Source organism: Corvus moneduloides, chromosome 1, assembly GCF_009650955.1.
Source record: "Corvus moneduloides isolate bCorMon1 chromosome 1, bCorMon1.pri, whole genome shotgun sequence".
NCBI classification, from domain to species: Eukaryota; Metazoa; Chordata; class Aves; order Passeriformes; family Corvidae; genus Corvus; species Corvus moneduloides.
This window is the reverse complement of record NC_045476.1, coordinates 60,898,438-60,918,884: the sequence shown is the minus strand read 5'-3', so window position 1 is coordinate 60,918,884 and position 20,447 is coordinate 60,898,438. Positions and strand designations below refer to the sequence as shown.

The 20,447-nt window shown below is 44.4% G+C and overlaps 1 protein-coding gene across 7 annotated transcripts in view; it reads left to right on the top strand.

Moving 5' to 3' along the window:
* Positions 1 to 755: 755 nt before the first annotated feature.
* The window catches only part of PPP1R9A (protein phosphatase 1 regulatory subunit 9A), a 137,359-nt gene continuing 117,667 nt past the window's right edge, over positions 756 to 20,447 (top strand). For 2 of the 7 annotated variants that reach the window (XM_032111777.1, XM_032111767.1), the window contains exons 1-2: positions 1,229 to 1,396; positions 2,516 to 4,204. In XM_032111777.1, the coding sequence (XP_031967668.1) occupies positions 2,741 to 4,204 (1,464 nt within the window). In that variant the 5' untranslated portion in view covers positions 1,229 to 1,396; positions 2,516 to 2,740. Of the gene's footprint in view, positions 1,022 to 1,228; positions 1,397 to 1,709; positions 1,855 to 2,515; positions 4,205 to 20,447 lie in introns of those variants that run through there. The other 5 variants (XM_032111796.1, XM_032111787.1, XM_032111750.1 and 2 more) reach the window with 4 other exon arrangements.

Genomic DNA, 20,447 nt, shown 5'->3' with positions numbered 1-20,447 from the left:
CAATATTAACATGCTGGTTATTTAAACTTTATTGAGGCAAACAGTTTTGTGCTGCATCCCCCTGGTACAAATTAGCTAGAGATTGACACCTGTGAACATTCAGTGGTATATAGTACCCATGCTTCAGTCACATTAAAACTAATGAATTAAGTTTGTGGATCTATATACCTCATATCTTTATTTTCAGTCACCACTGTCTTGCTTCTTTGTACATAATAATTAGTTTTCAGACTTTGCAGTGTACATCCCCAGGCCATTTTCTGGATATTTAGGCAGTTAGTTTAACGAACTTTGCTTACGAGTTGCTATGAGATTAACAGTCATTACCTGCCTGGATTACCCATTTTACAAATTACCTAGAGATTTCATGTTCCGCAATTAAGTTTTCTTATTCGCGGTATAAAGCCAAAACATTTTTGTGGTGAACTCGGCCAGCTAATAAACAACAAAGGCATTGTGGTTGTGGTTGCGGTTGTGCTCCAAGGGTGATCCTCCGTCCCTGTCAGCAGCTGCCAGAACAAGCCATGCCCACGGAGATGTGAGCGGTTTCCCGGGGTTGGTCACCATCACGTCCCTCGCTCGGACAGCCTGGGTGAGTGGATCAACAGCGAGGGAGGGAACACGCTGGCTGCCGCTCTAGGAACTGTAGGGAGTTCGCCATGCGCCCGGTGCCACCCGCGCCCCACGGGTTTCCCGCAGCGGGAAGCAGCGGGGGCTTTCCCAGGACCCGGGACGCTGCCCCTCCCGGGCGGGGGCGGGCACGCTGCCTCCTCCGAAACAGGCGGGAGCCGGGCGGGCCCGGTCCGCGGGGATCAGGCTGGATCGAACGTTCCCGGGGAGGGAAGAAGCGGATAAACCGGGCCGGGGGCAGCCAGCGGGACTCGGCGCTGGGAGCGTGGCTGTGGCCGCGGCCGAGCCCGTCCTCCGCCTCTCGGCAGTCACCGCCCGGGGCCGGACTGCAGCGGGCTGGCCACCTCCCCCGCCCCGCCAGCGGAGCGAACCACTGCGGCTCGCCGAGGAGGTGAGGCACCTGTCACCCGCAGGCGGCGGCGGCGGCGGGCGGCCCCGCGGCGGGCGGCGGCGGCAGCTCGGGGCGCGTCCCGCGGCGGGGGCGCGGCGGCCGTGCGGCGGCGGAGGGGCGGGCGCAGGCGGGAGCGCGGCCGCGGCGGCCACGGCGCCTCATCTTCCCCCGCGCCGCCGCCGCGGGTGTGCGCGCGGAGCCGTGTCCGTGCCCCCGCTGCCGCCGCCGCCGCCGCTGCGTGCAATGGCGTTGAGGCGACGCGGCGGCTGCTGCCTCCTGTCAGGCGGGCGGCGGCAGCGGCCGCTCTGCGCAGAGGAGGCGCGGGGGCAGCGCTGAGTCGGGCGGCCGGGGGAGCCCGTCGCGGCTGTCGGCTGGGTAAGGCGGCGTGCGCGCTGGGCGGCGGAGGCGCCGGGCTCCGCAGGGAGCAGCGCTGGCACCGGGCTTTTGTTTCGCAGGGACGGCGGGCGCCTGCCCGGGCACTGCCCCGCCGCAAGGTGCTGCCGCCCGAGGCCCCGCGGCTCCAGCCCGCCGGGGCGGCACGGCCGCCCGAGGAGGAGCGCCGCGGGGGCTCCAGCGCTGCCCTCTCGGGTTGAGTTTATTGCCTTCTGCGAGATCTGCACGGCTCGCCGAGAGCCTCTGCCGTGTGGCCTTTCCAGTCGCCCGTGGCGATCGGCGGGAGCGGAGCGGGAGGTGCTCGGGGACGGGCGCGTCGCTCTCGGCTCGGCGGCCGCGGGCTCCCGGTACCGGCACCATGTGTGCGGCGGCCAGAGTGAGGCGTCCCCGCCTCGGCGGCAGCGGCGCGGCAGGGCGAGCGCTGGGGAGCGGGAACGGAGGTGAACGGAGAGGGGGTTGGCTGGGGAGATCCCCGTGGTACCCTTCGCTCGGTTGCGGGAGCCGGGGATGAGCCCCTGGGGCCGGGGCGTGGGAGCGGTCCAGCCCCTGGCTCCGTTTCTGCATCTTCTCGTTGGTGCCTCCAGGATTTTGCAGACGATAAAACCGCTGCCCGTGACAAGGGGCAACTTTCTCTAACGGGATTTCACTTCCTTTACTCGGTCAGCTGAAGATATTAGCTTCGGGTGCAGTTTTTTGTATTCCCTCGAGCTGATGTTTAATTTGCCTTTCTAAGCATATTATCTTTGATAGTATTGCTACCATTACGTTTGTCTGAGAGAGCAAGGATTGTCTTGCAGTGCCTCATATTTCATGTCACATTACCTTTCCTTTGCATGCATATTTGTGCCATGATACTATACTTGTGAATGGAAAGATATGATTATCTGTTCTTTTGCTATGCAGTGATGTTATAGATTGTAAATTATGCAACAGTCAATCAGAAAAAGTTTGTAATGGCGAGTTTTCACATGTCTGTGCAGTATTGGTTTGTATTTTTTTTTTTTACTAGATTTTGTAAACATGTCAGAAAATGGTAAATGGAAATTGTGATGGATTTAAAGTACCTGACATGGTTTCAGAAAACCCTTCTTTCTATTGCAGGTAAAATCAGCCCTTGTTCTTGAGAGTCCTCAGTCATGCTGCTTTGTCAAAATTGACTGCGTGCATTTAGACATTTGCCTCCAGATCTCCTGTCAAGTATGGCCCTGCTGAAGGGCACTAGCCCCTGAGGAAAAACACTCCTCAAGCAGAATCTCTGCTGTGACAAGCTACTGAGAGCAGTACCACAGAAACTATGCAAGCAGGTTTCACGCACCTGAAGTAAACATGATGAAAACAGAGTCTTCAGGAGAAAGATCAACCCTCCGAAGTGCCTCTCCTCACAGAAATGCTTACAGAACTGAGTTTCAGGCGCTGAAAAGCACCTTTGACAAACCGAAATCAGATGGAGACCAAAAAGCGAAAGAGGAAGGAGAGGCCTCACAGAGCAGGGGAAGGAAATATGGCTCAAATGTCAATAGGATCAAGAACTTATTTATGCAGATGGGCATGGAGCCCACTGAAAGTGCTGGAGTTGCCCCTAAAACCAGGGGAAAGGGTGGCCCTCCATCCCCTCAAAGACGAATTAGGCCCAAAGAATTTGTAGAAAAAGCAGATGGTTCAATCGTAAAGTTGGAATCGTCCGTCTCTGAAAGGATTAGTAGATTTGACACTATCCATGATGGTCCTTCCTATTCCAAGTTTACTGAAACTCGGAAGATGTTTGAGCGAAATGCTCATGAAACAGGACATTCAAATCGCTATTCCCCAAAGAAAGAGAAAATAATTTCTAATGAACTTCCGGATGAGTGGTGTAGCTCTAAGTCTCACAGAGGCAGCACTGATTCACTGGACAGTCTTAGCCCAAGGACAGAGACTGTCTCTCCAACTGTGAGTCAGCTCAGCGCAGTGTTTGAAAACACTGACTCACACAGTGTAATCGTAGAAAAGTCAGAAAACAGTGAAGAGTACTCTGTAACTGGTCACTATCCGCTAAACCTCTCATCTACTGTCACAAATATCTCCTCCCCAGTTGCAAACCTTGAGGGTTTCAGTCCTTTGAAAGAGACCAGCACATGGTCTCCCCCAGCCAAACAGAGTACAGGTGTGATGGCTGTTGAGAGCTCTCAGCAGACTAACACGCCTTTAACACCGAGACAGAAGGTGTCCACAGGCACTTCGGCAGGGTCAAAAACAACTGAAGAAATAAAAAAGAGCACAGAGACAATTGCTGATTCTGTTGAGAGTCCTGCAACAGGTCAACAGGATTTGGTTGGCGTGCTTGACAGCGAAAGATCTGTGGACAGCTGTACTAGGAGTAAGTCAAAAACAGAGACAGGAGTTTTGGTGCAACAAAAGGAATGGTCAGAACATACAGAAGGTAGCTTTGATGGACCTGAAGCTGCAGAGTTAGCAAGAAATGTAGCTTCCGGTGGTGATTTTGCCACAGATGCAATTTCAGATGCTACTGAGTCCCATTATGATGAGGCAAGTGAAAAAGATGTGCCTGAAGATGTGAATAATTTTCAGAGTTCCCATGTGTACATGCACTCTGATTACAATGTGTATCGGGTACGATCCAGATATAATTCTGACTGGGGAGAGACAGGTACAGAACAGGATGATCTGGATGACAGTGATGAAAATAACTGTTATGAACCTGATATGGAATATTCTGAAATTAATGGATTGCCAGATGAAGATGAAATCCCAGCCAACAGAAAAATACAGTTTAGCCGGGCTCCAATTAAGGTAAAGTTTCTTATGTTCCCTTTTTTTTTCAGTTTGGTTTGTTTTCAAATGAAGCTTTATTTGAAGGAGATTTTGACATTTGATCTTACCTCTAAAAAGATATCAGAGCATCTTTTGATGCATGTTTTTATTGCAGTCAGCCAATGAACATAATCTTAAATGAAGTAAGGCAGCTGAGCTCTGATGAGCTCATGTCATTTCCTAGATTTCTTGGTGGCTGACTAAACCAGCAGAATTTGAGAATGACAGCTGGGCTTTTGAAGTTCGAGAATTTTAACATGCATATTTTGACTTCTGTGACTGAACAGTAACCACGTTGTGAAATGTCAGTGTGGGTATTTGGTTGCTTTTGTGCTGCTTGTTTCATTTCATTTGAAGTCACAGCTTCTTTAGATTGAATGGCTTTTCCTCAGCTCTCAGCAAGCAGATTCTTAAAGTACCCTGTACTTAAAGACTGTGTCCTGAAGTACAGTGTGATTCTGTAGTAGAGGGCTGTTAATATTCCACATATTTTCTAGTAGCACTGTCACTTACATAAATGCTTTAAAGTTTTAAATGTATATAGAGACAGTGTATCTTAGTGCTACAGAAGGGTGAAGTTGGTTGACTGAAATACCTAGTGAAGGGTGTGGCTTTTGCAGAGTTGTTATGGTTTGTTTTTAAGTACCTTGGAATTACCACTAAGAATGTTGTTTCCAGTACTTTTCAGTTCAAGAAGGAATAACTAGTCAATGACTTGTTACATTTTGTTGTACCAGCTTTTCACTGCTGAGTCTCAGGGTTAAATATAAAATTATTTTACTTCTAAGTTGGGTTTAGTGCATGTGTGTGGTGGTTTGACCCTGGCTGGAGATGCCACGTCTCTAATGGACAATTCAAAGCCATAGCAGTTTTTGCAGAAACAGCTTCTTGAAACAGAAATATGTCACGGAGTACTTGAAATGTAAACATTTTGAAATTAAAAATGTAATTGAAGTTGACTGTTTTCATTGTGTGATTTTAGAAATGCAAATTACTAAATCAATGAACAGAAGTTCCAGTGTTAAATTCAAAGTAATGTGATTTACAAAATCTGCATTCACACTGCCTGTGTTTTAAAGTAAGGAAGGATGTATACTGTATTATGAAGTTTTCATCTGAATAAAGCAAGCAGATTTCATATCTGTTTATCATGGGGTGGAGGGATAAGAATCGTCTTTCTTCATGCTTTGAAAAGAGCATTTTTTACACTGAAAGAAAATATTCCAAGACAAGATAATGGATTTTTCTTTTAATTTTGTTTTGTTAGTGTTTTATTCAGGCTTGCATCATGAACAAAAAATTCTAAGTATTTTTGTTCCCTGCTGATTATTCCAATAATTAAAGTAGCCTGGTTTTCTTGAGTTTTTTGGGGGAAGTGAAGTAGGGAAAACTTTGATTGCAGAGGAAGTTGTCCCTTCCACTGCTTTCCTGCTCAAGCTGTACTAACAGACAAGTTCTCTCTTCTGAAAGATATACCAGTTGTTTATGATGTTTCCAACAGATGGGAATCCAGAAAGTGACTCCACTGATTTTTTCTTGAAATGGTCAGACTTTTCTGCTGTTTCTGAAAGAGCTAATGGTAACATTCTTACTTCAGCATACTGCTGTTTTCTGTCTGAATCATGCTGTCATGCCAAGTGCTCTAAGAGTATTTTCTCAATTATTTGTATTTTTTCATGCTATTGAGCTCAAGTTTTTCATGCTATGTTCATTTCAGATTACATATTGTACAGTAATAATAACGGTCTGTCAGGAAAATGGTCTAGAAGTCATTTTTGTAAATAATAAAAAGAGTACATTTGTCATGGGTTTAAGCATAAAGTACTCTTAACAAGCTTATCCAAAGTAAAGGAATCATTGCTTTAATTATTCTAGCATCTTTATTGTAGATAGGAAGAAAACAGAATAAAAGCTGTGCTGGGAGAGAACAGTGTAGGAGGGATTGGGAGGTTTGGGAGATCCCCTGCTTTTTGTCCTGGGTGCCTCCAGTGCATGCAATCTGTTAGTCATGTGGGAAAGCAGAAGTGAGACCATGTGGAAGGCTGGCCCTAGCAGGAGGAACTGCAGCAAAAGTTGTGGAAAATTAAAAGCTGCCTCTCGAGCCCTCCTCCCTTTTCTCCGCAATGCTCTGTAATTCCCTCGGCAGTGTGAAGCTGTGTAAGCCAGGGCAGGCTGCCAGTGGCATCAGGTCAGTGCCCGGCCGTGCTGGCGCAGGCAGGGACTCAGGAGGGGCAGCTGGAGAATCCCCTGGTGGGTCCTTGTGGCTCTCAAGTCTCTGGGCTCCTGCACTCCTCCAGCAGTGCTGCCCGTGGGGCACGCTGCTGGGAGGCTGGGAACTGGCTCTGGCAGGAGGTTTCTACACAGCACAGCTATCAGTGAGCAGTGCAGGCAGCAAAGGGGACTTGTGTTCTGTCCCCTCACACAGTGCTAGCAGATGAACTCACCCAGGCACTCCCTGTGCCCATCTGTTATACGGGGATGTTGTTTCTGACTGAAGAGACAGCAACTATTTAAAAATTTTTCTGTTCCACACAATTTTGTGTGTTAGTGGGCATGACTGGTTTCATTAATACTTAGCTGAACATCATCTCATGCATGGCATGACTGTGAGTGAGAGGAAAATACAAAGTAGTATTAGGAGTATTTTCTGAACTGTTGGAAGCTGATCTGTCTTTATGAAAGTGATGCAATTTATACTTAACTATTCTGCTAGATAGTGGTGTGCAAAGTCCAACCCGAACTGTAGATGTTTAGTGCTGATTTCAGTATTGTACCTTCACTCTCCTCCTACAGGAGAGCTCTATAGTTTACAAAATCAGCATTTGAATGCGTAACCTGTGGAATCAGTGGGTAGTTACTGCCATAGAGTTGATACCTGAAGATCTCAACAGATTTAGGTAAACATGTTTGGGCTATTTTTCTATGTGATTTCTATAGGTAGACATGTAAGGGACTTTTTTGTCCCTTTAAGGGAAATGCTGAGGACTAAGAGAAGCAATGAAGTATAGGCAGAAGGGTAAATAAATAAAATCTTACTCACCAAACTGATAAAGACTGAATTCTGCTTGTCTCCCAAGCAGGAAAAAGACTCAGTTATTGAGAAACTCATTATAACGAGGAAGACTCAAGTCTGTGCGTGCAGGAAATTCTACTGTGTTACAGTCTGTAATTTTGCTATCACAGATCCTATGCTCCATGGGCCATTTGCTCTGCTCTAGGATTATGGGATATATTTGGTGATTTCATCTCTCTTGAAAGTCTCTTTAGGAGCAGGTGGCTGCCCAGAGGCCACTGCAGGCTTGGAGAGTTTCTAGGTATTTGGAGTGTGGTATTGCTGATGTGAGCAGTTGTGTGTGTCTGTGGGAGCTTAAATCAGCTTGGTGCTGTTCAATAAAAAGTAGTCCAAAAGGGCCCAAGAGTGGCAGTGGACAGGAGTACATTGTGCTAAACAAGGGATGTGAACATTTCTGTAGCTGTTCATATGACTGTTTATGTAGTGATGTAGAGACCTTTATCAGCACTGGCCTGCTCTTGTGTTGAGGTGGTGTGTTTGTGCTCAGGGATAGAACTGAAGCTCTGCAGGGCAAATGTATGAGGTGAAAAAGTTAAGTAAATGGGATAAGGAAAAATATACCCTGGTTTTTACAGGGATACTTTTCTACCAAAGAAACAAAACAACACCCCCTAGCCCATCAACTCACTGATTTATTGGTCTTTCATTGGGTTTTTCAGGGTTTCCTGAGGGTTTGGTTATATACTGCTTCCCAAACACGGCGGGCTAATTGGACGAGGTTTGCCTGTAGTGCAGAATTCATTAGCTTGTGGCTTTCCACACCCTAGCAAATGGAAATGTATTGCTTGTCCAAATCATAAGTCCAGTTTTGAGCCATGCTTCCTTCATCCTGGGTAGAATTAGGATGAAGAGTAACATTCCCCTTTTCTCTTTTCAAGTCCAGAGTTTCTTCTGTTCTGATAGCTGATGGCTGCATCTTCAGTTAGTGCCTGATTTCTGGCACCAGGTACACGTTAAACCATTTAAAGCTGTTAGCAGCAATTTGTGTCTCATGCTGAGCCTCCTTTTTCAACCTTCTGCTCCACTGACTGTCCTACCAGCCGAGGGGTTGGGTATTGTGTGATCAGACCGTATGGCAGACAGCAGGGGACGTGTGGTGCTGCGAGGGGTTTGGCCCAAGCTGCTGCCGCAGTTTTCAGCATTCTGTAAAGCTTCCTTAGGGTGCGGTGGTGAGGGGACATCTCTGCAGACCTCTCTTGTGTTTTGGGGGTAGGTGGGAGAGAGGGTAACATGAAGGTATATAGCAAATTGCTCTTCCATCCTTCAGCTAATTCCGCATGAAGGGAATGTAATCGCTGGTGCCCGTGCCTCCTATTGTGCTTCCTCTCTTTTGTCATGCAGCATGACTGAATTTTATACCCCACAACACTTCAGTATATACATTTCATATATACACTTCAGTTTGCAAGATCATGTCTTGTTCAAATGATCTTCAGGAATTGGAACTTGTACTCTCTCTCTCACCTCTGAAGACAATTTACAAGTGCTTTGACTGTAGTTTAGCATAGAACACGACTGAAGTTTGTATTTAACAGTTGCTTTGAAATTTTTTTATGAACTACATTTTTTACAAACTTCTTCTAAAAATCAGTTAAAGGAATGAGTCTTTATTTCAGTTATTCCTCATTTCTGAGGGGACCTGAAAGATCATTTAGTTCCAAACCCCCTGCCATGGGCAGGGACCCCTTCTACTAGATCAGGTTGCTCAATTCCATCCAATCTGGCCTTGAGCATTTCCAGGGATGGGGTATCCACAGCTTCTCTGGGCAACATGTTCCAGTGTCTCACCACCATCACAGTAAAGAATCTTTTCCTAATATGTAATTTAAACTTACCATCTTTCAGTTTGAAGCCATTCTCTCCTGTCCTGTCACCATGCCCTTGTAAAGTATCTTGCTCTGTCTTTCTTGTAGGCTCCTGTCAGGTACTGAAAGGCTGCAGTTAGGTCACCCTAAAACCTTCCCTTTTCCAGGCTGAACAATCCCAATTATCTCTGCCTTTCCTCATAGGAAAGGTGCTCCATCACTCTAGTCAACTTAATGGCCCTGCTCTGTACTCACTCTGACACCATGTCCTTCCTGTGCTGGCACCCCAGAGCTGGATGCAGTATTCCAGGTGGGTCTCACTAGAGCAGAGCAAAGGGGCAGAATCCCCTCCCTCACCCTGCTGCCTTGGATGCAGCCCGGGACACGTTTGGCTCTCTGCGGTGTGAGTGCACATGGCCGGGTCATGTCCAGCCTCTCATCCGCCAGCACCTCCAAGTCCTTCTTGGGAGGGCTCCTCTTGATCTTTTCATTCTCCTAGCCTGTACTGAGACCAGGGGTTTCCCTGACAAAATATATTCAGGAATGTAAACAGTGGCAGAGGAAGAATCTGAAACAATCTGGCACTAGTTACATTGGAAATATTTAATCTAAAATATAATGGTTCTTTATCTAGTAGCCGTCAAAATAAAGTATGCTGAAAACATGTTCAAGTCTTACTGTAAAAAAAGAAGTATTTCTTTGCCTGATTAAATGTTCAGTATTGTATTTACCTGTTGTTAAAGTGTTGATAAACTATTTTGGGTCATAGGAATCATAAGAGAAGGTTACCCATCCACAAGCACTGTACAGTCCAAGCTTGCCACCACTTCTATGTGTGTTTTACTTAAATGAATACAGAGTTGCATATAGATGATCTCTGCGTTTCCCACCCCCAGTGAGCCTGTGGTTCTATAAATAGTCACAGTGCATGTTAGGACACTTGTTTAAGGCCAGTATGGAAGACAGGAGTTGCAGAAAGATGCTGAGGCTATGTTAGATTTGAAATGGTTACAGAATCTGAGAAATTCATCCACTTTTGAACAGGTTAATTAGGAAACCTTACAGATTAAAAAAAGATGCCTAGCTCTTTCTGAAATCACTAAAGAATATTTTGTTTTCCTTAAATTTGGTTCACTACTTCAGCTCCTGTGTCCAGGTAGAAGCCTAGAAGATAAAAGAACTAATATATATTCTCAAACACCAATAGCCAGATAGCTGTGGAGCCAACCAAGGATTGTTGGTAATTGTTGCAGTGGGGATCCTGCAACACGCATATATCAAACCAGGAGTCCCGTGGAAAGGAAATATATATGGACAGACAGATTCTTGATAGCTGTTTCAGAGATGTTTATTTCTCCAGCCGCATGGCCGGAGCTCTGCCGAAGAACTGTTCCAGTCACGGGACCAAGGGTCCTTCTGCCCGCGCAGGGAACACAAACCAACCAATGGGAACGAGGCTGAGCAGGGGCAGGGAAGCCCCGTGTCTGTCCCCTCAGGGCCCCTCTCCCAGGGCTCCATGGCAGGGGAGGGACCCCAACACCTCACCCGTTTTATTTTAATAAAAGGAGAATGAAAACAACTGGATAAACATAACAAGAACAGTTTCAGAACAAAACAAGCCACCCTCCTGAGTCTTTAAATGTCCAAACAGATTCTCTGGAACATCTTAGGGCTGACAGAAGGGAGACAGAATTCTCTGAGCATGCTTTGTGGGGAAACTGAGGCAGGAGAGGGTTTAACTTCTTCCCTCCCCCTTTTCATCCCCCACTCGGCATTGGAAAGGGATTTTTGGGGAAACAACTGGCAAAAGCATGGTTTTGTGAGGGAAACCATGGATGAAAAAACGGATTGGGAATACACTGGGGGTAATAGGACATAGGGTAAAAGGGAAAGGTGGGATTAGGAAAGGGAGACTGTAGGGGGGACTTACAATAGAGATACTGTCTAACATGACTACGATTTTTTGCATATATACTGCCTTTTACAGGAACACCATCAGGCCCAGTGACCTGCGATGCTTGTAACCCTTTTCTCCCTAGTACAATATTAAATTCCACCACCTCTCCATCTCCCAAGCTTGGGATGCATTTTTCAGGGTTATTCTTTTTAATAGCAGTTCTATGCACGAATATGTCTTGCTGGTTGTCACACCTTGTTATAAAACCATAATTTTGCTTAACATTATACCATTTTACTATCCCTAAGATCTTAGTTTCTATGATCTTTTCCTTTTTCCGAGTGGCTGCTGTTTTCTGTCTCGCTGCGTCTTTGCTCTCTCCTTCGGTCGCTCCCGTGTTGGAATTGTCGGGGCTGCTCGTGCCTGCGCGCTCTTCCCGGGGTCGCGTTCGGGGCTGCGCGGGCCGGGCCGGGCCGCGCCGCTCAGTTCTCCGCGCGTCGCCTCCTCTGGTCGCAGCTTCGCTGCCAATGCCGGGCGCTGCATCCACGTCTCGGCCGGGCCCCCGAGCGACGACCCCCCCGCGCCCTGCTCCAGCGCGTGTTTCGGTTCGGCGCGGCTCCGTCTCGGTCGGGCATTCCCGGGGCTCGCTCCACCACACGCTGCACGCGGCCGGGCAGGCACCGCCGGGTCCCGCCGCGCCTCGCTCCACCACCGACACTGCGGCTCGCGTCGCTCCGCCCGCGCGCGGGAACTGCCTCGCTGCTGCTCGGAGAGCGCTCGGTGCACGTGGCCTGGGCCGCAGGGTCCCTGAGCCAGGCTTCCCTTCGCCAGGACACAGCTGACATTGCTCAGCAGTCTCGGTAACTAAATAATATTCACGAAAATATTCTTCCATCGGCATATATTTTGACTCAAATATTAACTGTGTCCAAACGGTTTTCCAAAAGCCCTTGGTAAGCATTAAATCCCAAGAAACATAGAAAAAGTTCTTAAACAACCATGCCAGGAAGTGTTTCAGTTCTTTCTGAGCTTGAATCAAGCTAAAATTTACAAATCGTTGTTCAAGAATCGTTTTAAGTTTAAGATAAATGTCCATATGCGGCTCTGAGAGCCAAGAGTCTTCCCACGGTTCCTCCATAGTTTAGATATGGAATAGCAAAGCAAAACCAAGAAGAGGAATCCAAAGTTTCCAGGGTTTACTCACACAAATCAGTCGCTTAGGGATCGGGGATCGTTCTGCCCGCATTCTCCACCATTTGTTGCAGTGGGGATCCTGCAACACGCATATATCAAACCAGGAGTCCCGTGGAAAGGAAATATATATGGACAGACAGATTCTTGATAGCTGTTTCAGAGATGTTTATTTCTCCAGCCGCATGGCCGGGGCTCTGCCGAGGAACTGTTCCAGTCACGGGACCAAGGGTCCTTCTGCCCGCGCAGGGAACACAAACCAACCCATGGGAACGAGGCTGAGCAGGGGCAGGGAAGCCCCGTGTCTGTGCCCTCAGGGCCCCTCTCCCAGGGCTACACGGCGGGGGAGGGACCCCAACACCTGGTAATAACATTCTGTCAGAAAGATCAGGATATTTCTGAAGAAGGGGCCACACAGAGGAAGGGCCGCACTTTGCTGAGACTAATGTTCTTGTTTGGGCTCCTGGAGATAAGCACAACACCATACAGCACAAGTGTGCAGGAATGAGGCCTGGAATGTTGAGTAAAGGCCAACCCAGTCATCAAGACTGGTCATCATTTGGTGGTCATAAAGACCACCAAAGACCCATAAAGCTCTCCAACCCATTTCCAGAAAGCTTGAGAAGACCAGACTGCCCGTAACTAACTGGCGTAGGAAGTGAGAAATGCATCTCCAGGGTGAGGAACACTTATCTATGAAAAGTTACTCCCACAAAGCCCGGGCATGTGCACCCCCAGGGCCCTGGACACTTCATCAGCTGTACTGACACTGGAGACAGGACTGGTGACCTCTTTTCCTTTCTCTCTCTCCCCCTCTTTAAGCCATCTCCTTTTTCCTCTCACTCCATTCACCCTCCCCACTTTGTTCAAAATCCATTGCTGTATGCTATTACTAAGAGATTAGGGGCTAACATACCAACATCCATGCCAAGTGCTTAATTTACTAATAAAATTCTGTAAGCTTTTGTGGACCCTATGACATTTGTTGTTCCTTTTGACTATGAGTATCTATGAATCTTGGGTTCTCCCTTCCCCGTAAGGATGGGATGCCACAGTTTATGCTTTGTTTACAAAGGAGTGGAGGATAGTTTTGGCTAAAGCATGAAACTAAGTATTAGGTAGGCTTAGCTTCTGACTCCTGTAGTGTTGAATATATCACCGAACTTTTATGCTCATATTCAGATTTTCTAAAATGGGCAGCAAGCTGGTAATTAATTTCATTCATCTCGATGTGTGAAGTAGTTTGGCATACACAGCTATTGCCTGAGTAGCTTGGAACATGTCTATTCTGCTGCATGGAATGAACTTTTACTTTTTTTCCAGGTGTTGTCAAGTATGGGGAATTCTACTGACTTTAATCATAAAATGTGTTGTACTGCAAGGATTGTCCTGCTAAATTTGATCATTTGTAAAAAGTAATAGCTGTGTAAAAAACTCTTATTTGCTCTAGTAATATGCTCTTATGAAAGGTCGTTTTATGAAAGGCAAAACCATTTATATGTCTTTGTCAAGGAAAGGAATTAAAAGTAAATATTAAGGATTCAAAGACTGGATGCACTCAGATAAAGAATAGTGAAGGGATAAAGCACTTCAGAAGTTACTGTTTTGATTCAGTCACTGTGGTGAACAAAGGTATCTCATTATTGCTGTGGAATTTTATGCCTTCACCAATGAGTCTTTTGCACACAATTTCAGGTGCAAAAGAGTTTTCTTGTATTAAGTATCATGGCATTATTGGCATACAGTAAATGGAATAAAGTTATTTCCCTGCTACAATATGCAGTAGAGTCTTTAACTTTTATATAAATCATAATTTCACTACTAAGTCTAGGGGTCAGTAATTCCTGGATGCAATGTTCACACATGTAGTTCTTGAACTCAAAAGAAATAATGTTGTCTTAAAAGTGGGTTTTGTAAGCATTGAGGCCATTCTAGAAGGACTGTTTCTAGAAACAGAATTTGGATTAAATGATTTGCATCAGAGGTTTATGTGGTTTAGATTGAAAAGGGTTTCCAATAAAAGGTTTTGAATTTCAAAAATGCAGACTGAGAAACTGTAGGGAAATGGTTTGAAATTAGCTGAACCAAAGAGCAAAGGGAGCTCTTTGATTCAGAATTAGAAAAAGTGCGTAGGATTTTCATCCCAAGAAAAAGCAGACTATACAAGCAGAATGATTGCAGGCCTAATCAGAAGAAAAGTCAGCCAAAGAGAACATCCTAAGTTAGCCAAGAACTTGGAAGGAGTGGCATAAGTGGTTGTTGAAAAAATGAAGAATGTCATAGAGTTCAGAAGTCTTAAATGTGACTAAGTTGCCAGAAGTCAAGCTGAGTTTGACCTTGTAAAGGAAAATAGTACAAGTAGTAAAAAGCTATTCATCTACTAAAAATTATACAAAAAGGAAGCTGGGTGTTATGCAGTGAGTATGAAGTTATGATCAGAGGTAACACCCCCAGTTTATTGTGGAAATTCCTATAGTGAAGAAGAAACCTACAGGTTCCTAGTGCTCAGGTTTGTGTGGGGCTGGGTCAAAGAAGCTCTATTTTAGAAAATCTTGTAGCAAATATTTCAAAACTAAAAGAGCACTACCAAAATAGAGATGGTATTTAACTGCAGAAGAGCAAATTTAATAGCTGTTTTTCAGAAAGTAGAAAAAAGGTGGTTCTGGCTGCCTGGAAATCATTAATTTTTTTTTCCCATAGCAAAGCAATAGAAAACACTTTTAAAAAAATCAAAGGCAGAGAGGCAAATGGAATACATGTAGATGGATTTATCAGAGGTAGTATATGTCAGACTAAATTAGGATCTGCCTTTGATAAGATAAAAGACCTTGTTAAAAATTTTGGTAGTTCTGTCTCAGGAAGTTGGAGCACATTAATGACACTTGCTTTTGACAGGAAGTGGGGAAGCCTTATCATTGCATAGGATTACAGTAAAATATGGGTGACTGTGAGGACTTGAGTAATGGGGATGGATTTATGTGCTAAGAACTTTCACGGTAAACTAGTGACTCGTTTGTAGGGGTTGACAGCTACTCTGTAGGAGAGAAAGCCACTCCGACTTACTCCTGCCAAATGACAGCAGCAACCCATGATGTGATGCAGCTGTGAGGCTGGCAAATGGCCTTCTAGATAACATGAAGCAAAATATTTTGGAAGCAGTAGGGAATTATGGGTGTCATTTTATAACTTGCCAAGGAGACTTCATCTGGACTGTGTCTGATGGATTCTGCTCAAGGGGAGTGGGTTTGCAGGAAGAGTTGTAGCAACTTGATGCTCTTATGTGTCTTTTTCTTGGTTAATTCTATCATAAAACAGGGACCTTAAGAAATTTGTCTTGCTCATTGAGTGATGCACAAGGCCTGACAAGGGCCATTATTGCATCTCTGTATTCAAAGAAAAGGCACCTGGAAACTAAGAGGCAGTGTTCCACTTTTAAGGTGGAATTGAATGTTTACCAGCTAAGATTAAAGAATTTTAATAGCAGGCACTCTTCTTACATTCCTGATAGACTACTATGTTGTCTAGTAGTGTCTGTTAATTTTGTAAAGTGTTGCAATTACCTTTAGCTGTGTTGAACTTGTAGGCCACAAATAATCTATTAAAAAGAATACCAGTCATTCCTGTAATTAAATGATACAAAGCAATAGATGTTATTCTCTGGTGTAGTTTTTTATATAGAAAGCATTCTATTGAGACAAGCTAATTTTACTCGAATTACTTACGAGAGTTGATTCAAGAGACCCATCAGATCACTCAGATTAATTCCACATGATGAAGTCAGTGGAAGGTGTGAATGCAGAGTTTACCTCCAAGACCCGTTTGCCTTGTGCTATTACGCATAAAGCTGCAATTCTTAGTCTATGCACATCTGTAACTTCTGATGTTCCACTCTGCTGTTCCATCTGCCTTAATATTCTGTGAATAATCTCAAGGGCATAAGATGCTGATTCACATTGAAAGGATATCTTCCAGTATTCAGTCTATGCTGCCTGTAGACCTAGGGACTTCCATTTGATAAAATCGCTGCATTTCGCATTAGCTGTTTGAAAGCAATAAAATACAGGCTTTTAAAAGTCATGCTATCAAACTCCTCTCTAATTCATCTATATCATGGCCTTTATGATAAAACATTAGGATTTTTTTTTTTTAATCTAGCCTGTAATCGTCTTTACATCTTTATAAGCTTGCAGTCATCTTTAAGATGGATGGCGATATATTTAGGTACTGACATATTCTAGAGTCCTTAAATGTGTAGAATCTGACATACTTAAATATTTACCTGTTAACTCTGCCTTCTTAAAAGCCTGAAGGTACTTGCTTGTTAGTGTTGGCTTGAGTGACTGCCCAGTAGATTTCATTGTGCATGGACTGTTTAAACAGAATACTCAAAATATTTTAGTGTTGTATTTTTTTTGCAAGGGCAAACCAGAGAGAACTCATTAATCCAGAGGTTTAGAGCACTCTTGAAAAAGCTGGTAATTTAGCAGTGTGGCAAAGTACACTAACACAAATGAGAATGTTTCAGTATGACATTTGACAGGAAGAGACTACCAGACCATGTAGCTCTTTATTCCCTTTTGCCCAGCATTTTCCTCTGAAGTAGTTGCTCAGTTTTATCTCTCTTAATTTAATAGGTTGACTAAAAAATGCTTCCTTGATGTTTTGCACATTTCTTTCATGTTAATATTTAAGTTGGGGGGGAGGGAAATACCATTAAACAGAGGGGCTCTTTTTTCCTTCTTCTTTTTTTCTTTTCTCTCTTTCTCTGTGTGTGGCCAGTGAAAGATTGTCCAGGCTTAACAGCTGTAGATCCAAAATAACTGCTGAGACTTGCTGTGGTTTACTGCAAGTGCATGACACAGCCATTACCAGTAAGTCTTGACCATTAAAAAGGGGAAGTTATGCCTAACCAACCTGATAGCCATCTACAAAGAAATGACTGGCTTAATAGGCGAGGGGAGAGCAGTGGCTATTGTGTAAATTCACTTCAGTAAGGCTTTTGACATAACATATTCATAGAGAAGCTTGTTAAGTATGGGCTAGATGAGCAGACAGTGAGGTATATTGGAAACCGGCTGAACAGAGAGGTGGGAAGCCACAAACCTCATCAAGTTCAGCAGGAAGAGGTGCTAAGTCCTGCACCTGGCCTCATGCACCGTTATATTCTGGGGGACCATCCAGAGGGTGGATCCTCTTCAGCTTTGCAGGAGAGGATCAGGGGTGCTGGAGAACATCAAGTGGAACGTGAGTCAGCCATGTGCTCGTGTCACAAGGAAGGCTAATGGTATTCTGGGCTGTGTTAGGATGAGTGCTGCCATCAGGTCAAGGGAGGCGATCCCTCCTCAGTTCTCACCACTGGTGAGGCCACATGTGGAGTTCTCGGTCCTGGTCTGAGCACCCCAGCACGGAAGACTGTAGAAAGTCCAGTGAAGGCCCATGAAGATGATTACAGGTCTGGAGCATCTCTCCTGTGAGGAAAGGCTGAGAGAACTGGGACTGCTGAGCCTGGAGAACTGAAGACTCAAGGGTGGTCTTATTAATGTATATGAATACTTGAAGGGAGGGAATGAAGAAAACAGAGCCAGGCTCTTTGCAGTGACAGGGTGGGCACCAGCTGAAACACAGGTTCCCTCTGAACATCAGGAAACTTTTTCTCTGTGAGGATGACTGAGCACTGACACAGGTTACCCAGAGAGGCTATGGATACTCCATCTTTGGAGATATTCGAAAGCTGTCTGGATATGGTCCTGGTCAAGGAGTGCTATGCTTCAGCAGGGGGGTTGGACCAGATGACCTTTGTAGATCCCTTCCTGCTTGAGCCATCATGTAGTTGTGTTGCTTCATTTAGGTCAGAGAAAAATTATTTTCCTAATTGTGAACTTCTGTAAAGGGAGCACCTAAATTGCATCCCAGACAAATTCTCTTAATTTTATTATTTGTAAAGTATACTAAATGACCTCTTGTATTATTTATCAGGTTTTAAGACTGCATGGTTTGCAAATCCAAATTTGCTGCCGCAGCTCCAGCAGCAGCTCCAGCAGGTTTGATTGTAATAGTTAATGTTGTTTAAATCTGTATGAGTATTTTAGTAAGAGCTCATTGCATAAAGCTTTAATTTTTATTTTGTAGTTTTGTAATTACAGATAGTTAAAGGATTGATACTAGACTTCTAATGTTTCTTGTTAATGAGAAGCTAGGCCCACCACTGCTAATTGAAACAGCTAAGAAAGGATTTTAAGGGTTTTTTTGGGACATATTTTGTTGTATACGTAAGCAGATTGACCTAACCTTATAAGTAACATTTAATAAGGCAAAAGATTTTGGGGAAATATTTAAAGAAATATTATGAATTTAATATTTATGATGAAGAGGAAAAACTTAAAATCACCTACACAAAAATAAAACTGTTGAGGAGTAGTGTTCATTTGCAGCAGAGGCAAAGCCCACTAACATTTTGCATGTAGCAGTAGCTGAAGTCTGATGGCTGTCGCTGGGGTAAGCCTTGATTGGAATGGGAATGTGATCTGAGCAACCAGTTAAGTCCAAATACTCAAAAGCTGTGGTTAAACTGATAAATAATCTCACCCTGTGCTGTACACCTTAATGAAATCTTTAAATTACTCACTTTGTAAAGTGTACCAAGTTGCTGACTTTGTCTAGTTTATCTCTCCAGTAATGAAGAGGAGAGGCATTTTGCTGGTCTTGTAACGCTTAAGAACTCCCAGAAGAGAGACCAATGTGTATGTCTGGAGATGACCAACAGTCATTTCTAAAACATGAGAGGGGTTAATGAGAAGTTTTTAAATACTACTTTGAAAAAGAGGGAATAAAAGATAGCAAATAGTATAAATTGTTCTTCACTCCTTTGACTTAAAAGTGGTTCTGTTAAAGCAAGCCTCTTGTGCCCATATATGATTTACTTTATTTGATTTTCCTAGTGCAAAGGGTCACTTGTGTCTCTAAACCACAAAGAACTCCTGTAGTTAATCTCTTCCATTAGGAACTCCAAGTTTCTGAGTTTGAGAAAGCTGGATTTAGATTGAGATTGAGAATGCTGTGCTGCTGGAAGCTAAATCCAGCAGTGAGAAGCTCAAGGGCTTGGTGGGGGTGGTGGGGAGCAGGGGTGGTCTCCTGCCCCAGCTGGGCAATGGGGTGGGAGCGCGGGCTGGGTTGGGGCTGGGTCAGCACCCGGCACTGTGTCCCAGCAGGCTCCTGCCCCAGCTTTCGTAAGCCAGTGGTACTCAGCAGCACTGCACTTGCCACAGGGCCAGAAGCCACAGGGCAGGTTTTTGGCCTTTTTTTAAGAGCTAGCTGCTTCCTGGTGCATCAGTAGTCCCTCAATATAGCATTATCCAAAATATGCAGTTGAACTCTTTCTTCACCATTTTGCCTTGCTTGACTACCTGATGCTACCTGAGCATTGTAGAGATTTTTAGGTTTTAAAATGTAGTCTCTGGTTTTTTTCTCTTCTCCCTGTTCTCCCCCCGCCCCTGTTGATTCTGGACATTTCCAGGGCTGCAGTTTTGTGATGGCGGAGGACAGAATTTCGTCTTTTATCCTCGGTTTGCTTGTTTTCTAGGATTGCATACTTGACACTTTACATTGCATTAAAAAGTTGGAAATACAACAAAGCAGCTTTTTTAATAATTTAGTTTATAAGTTTTTCATTGTTTTGTGTAGATCATATTCATCACTCAAAAGAGTAAAGAATTCACTGTGGTACCTTCTCCACTGAGCTTTTGTTGCAGCATTATATGTAGATTTTGTTTATTGTATTTTATTATTTATAGTAAATAATGTGTGAGGTATATAGCTTCATATCTATAGAAGCTCTGTGAATGCTGTTCATTCTTTGGTTCTTTTACTCTCCACAGATTGTTCTGATCTCAGGCTTTGCTTTTGATAGCTTGCTTCTTTATTGTCAGAGGCAACAAAATCTAGATGTGCCATATGTTCTATCACAGTTTTCCTTAAAACTGTGGCTGCCACCTGAGAGGAGGGAAACTGTCTTCTCTGGTCTGTGTTATGCAGAGTATCTGCTTCATGTGACCAACTTATAGGCAAATCTGCTGCCACCACTGTTTAGAGGATACACTTGCACACCTAGAAAAATAAGAGTTAGAAGAACAAACTTATTTGTGTATGCAGATACTTGACTAATAAAATATTGTAGTGGTAATTGATCAAAATGTTTTGAAAGATTAATTTTCATCTTAAAAAATTACTTAAACTTGTAATTTATTCTTACATTACAAA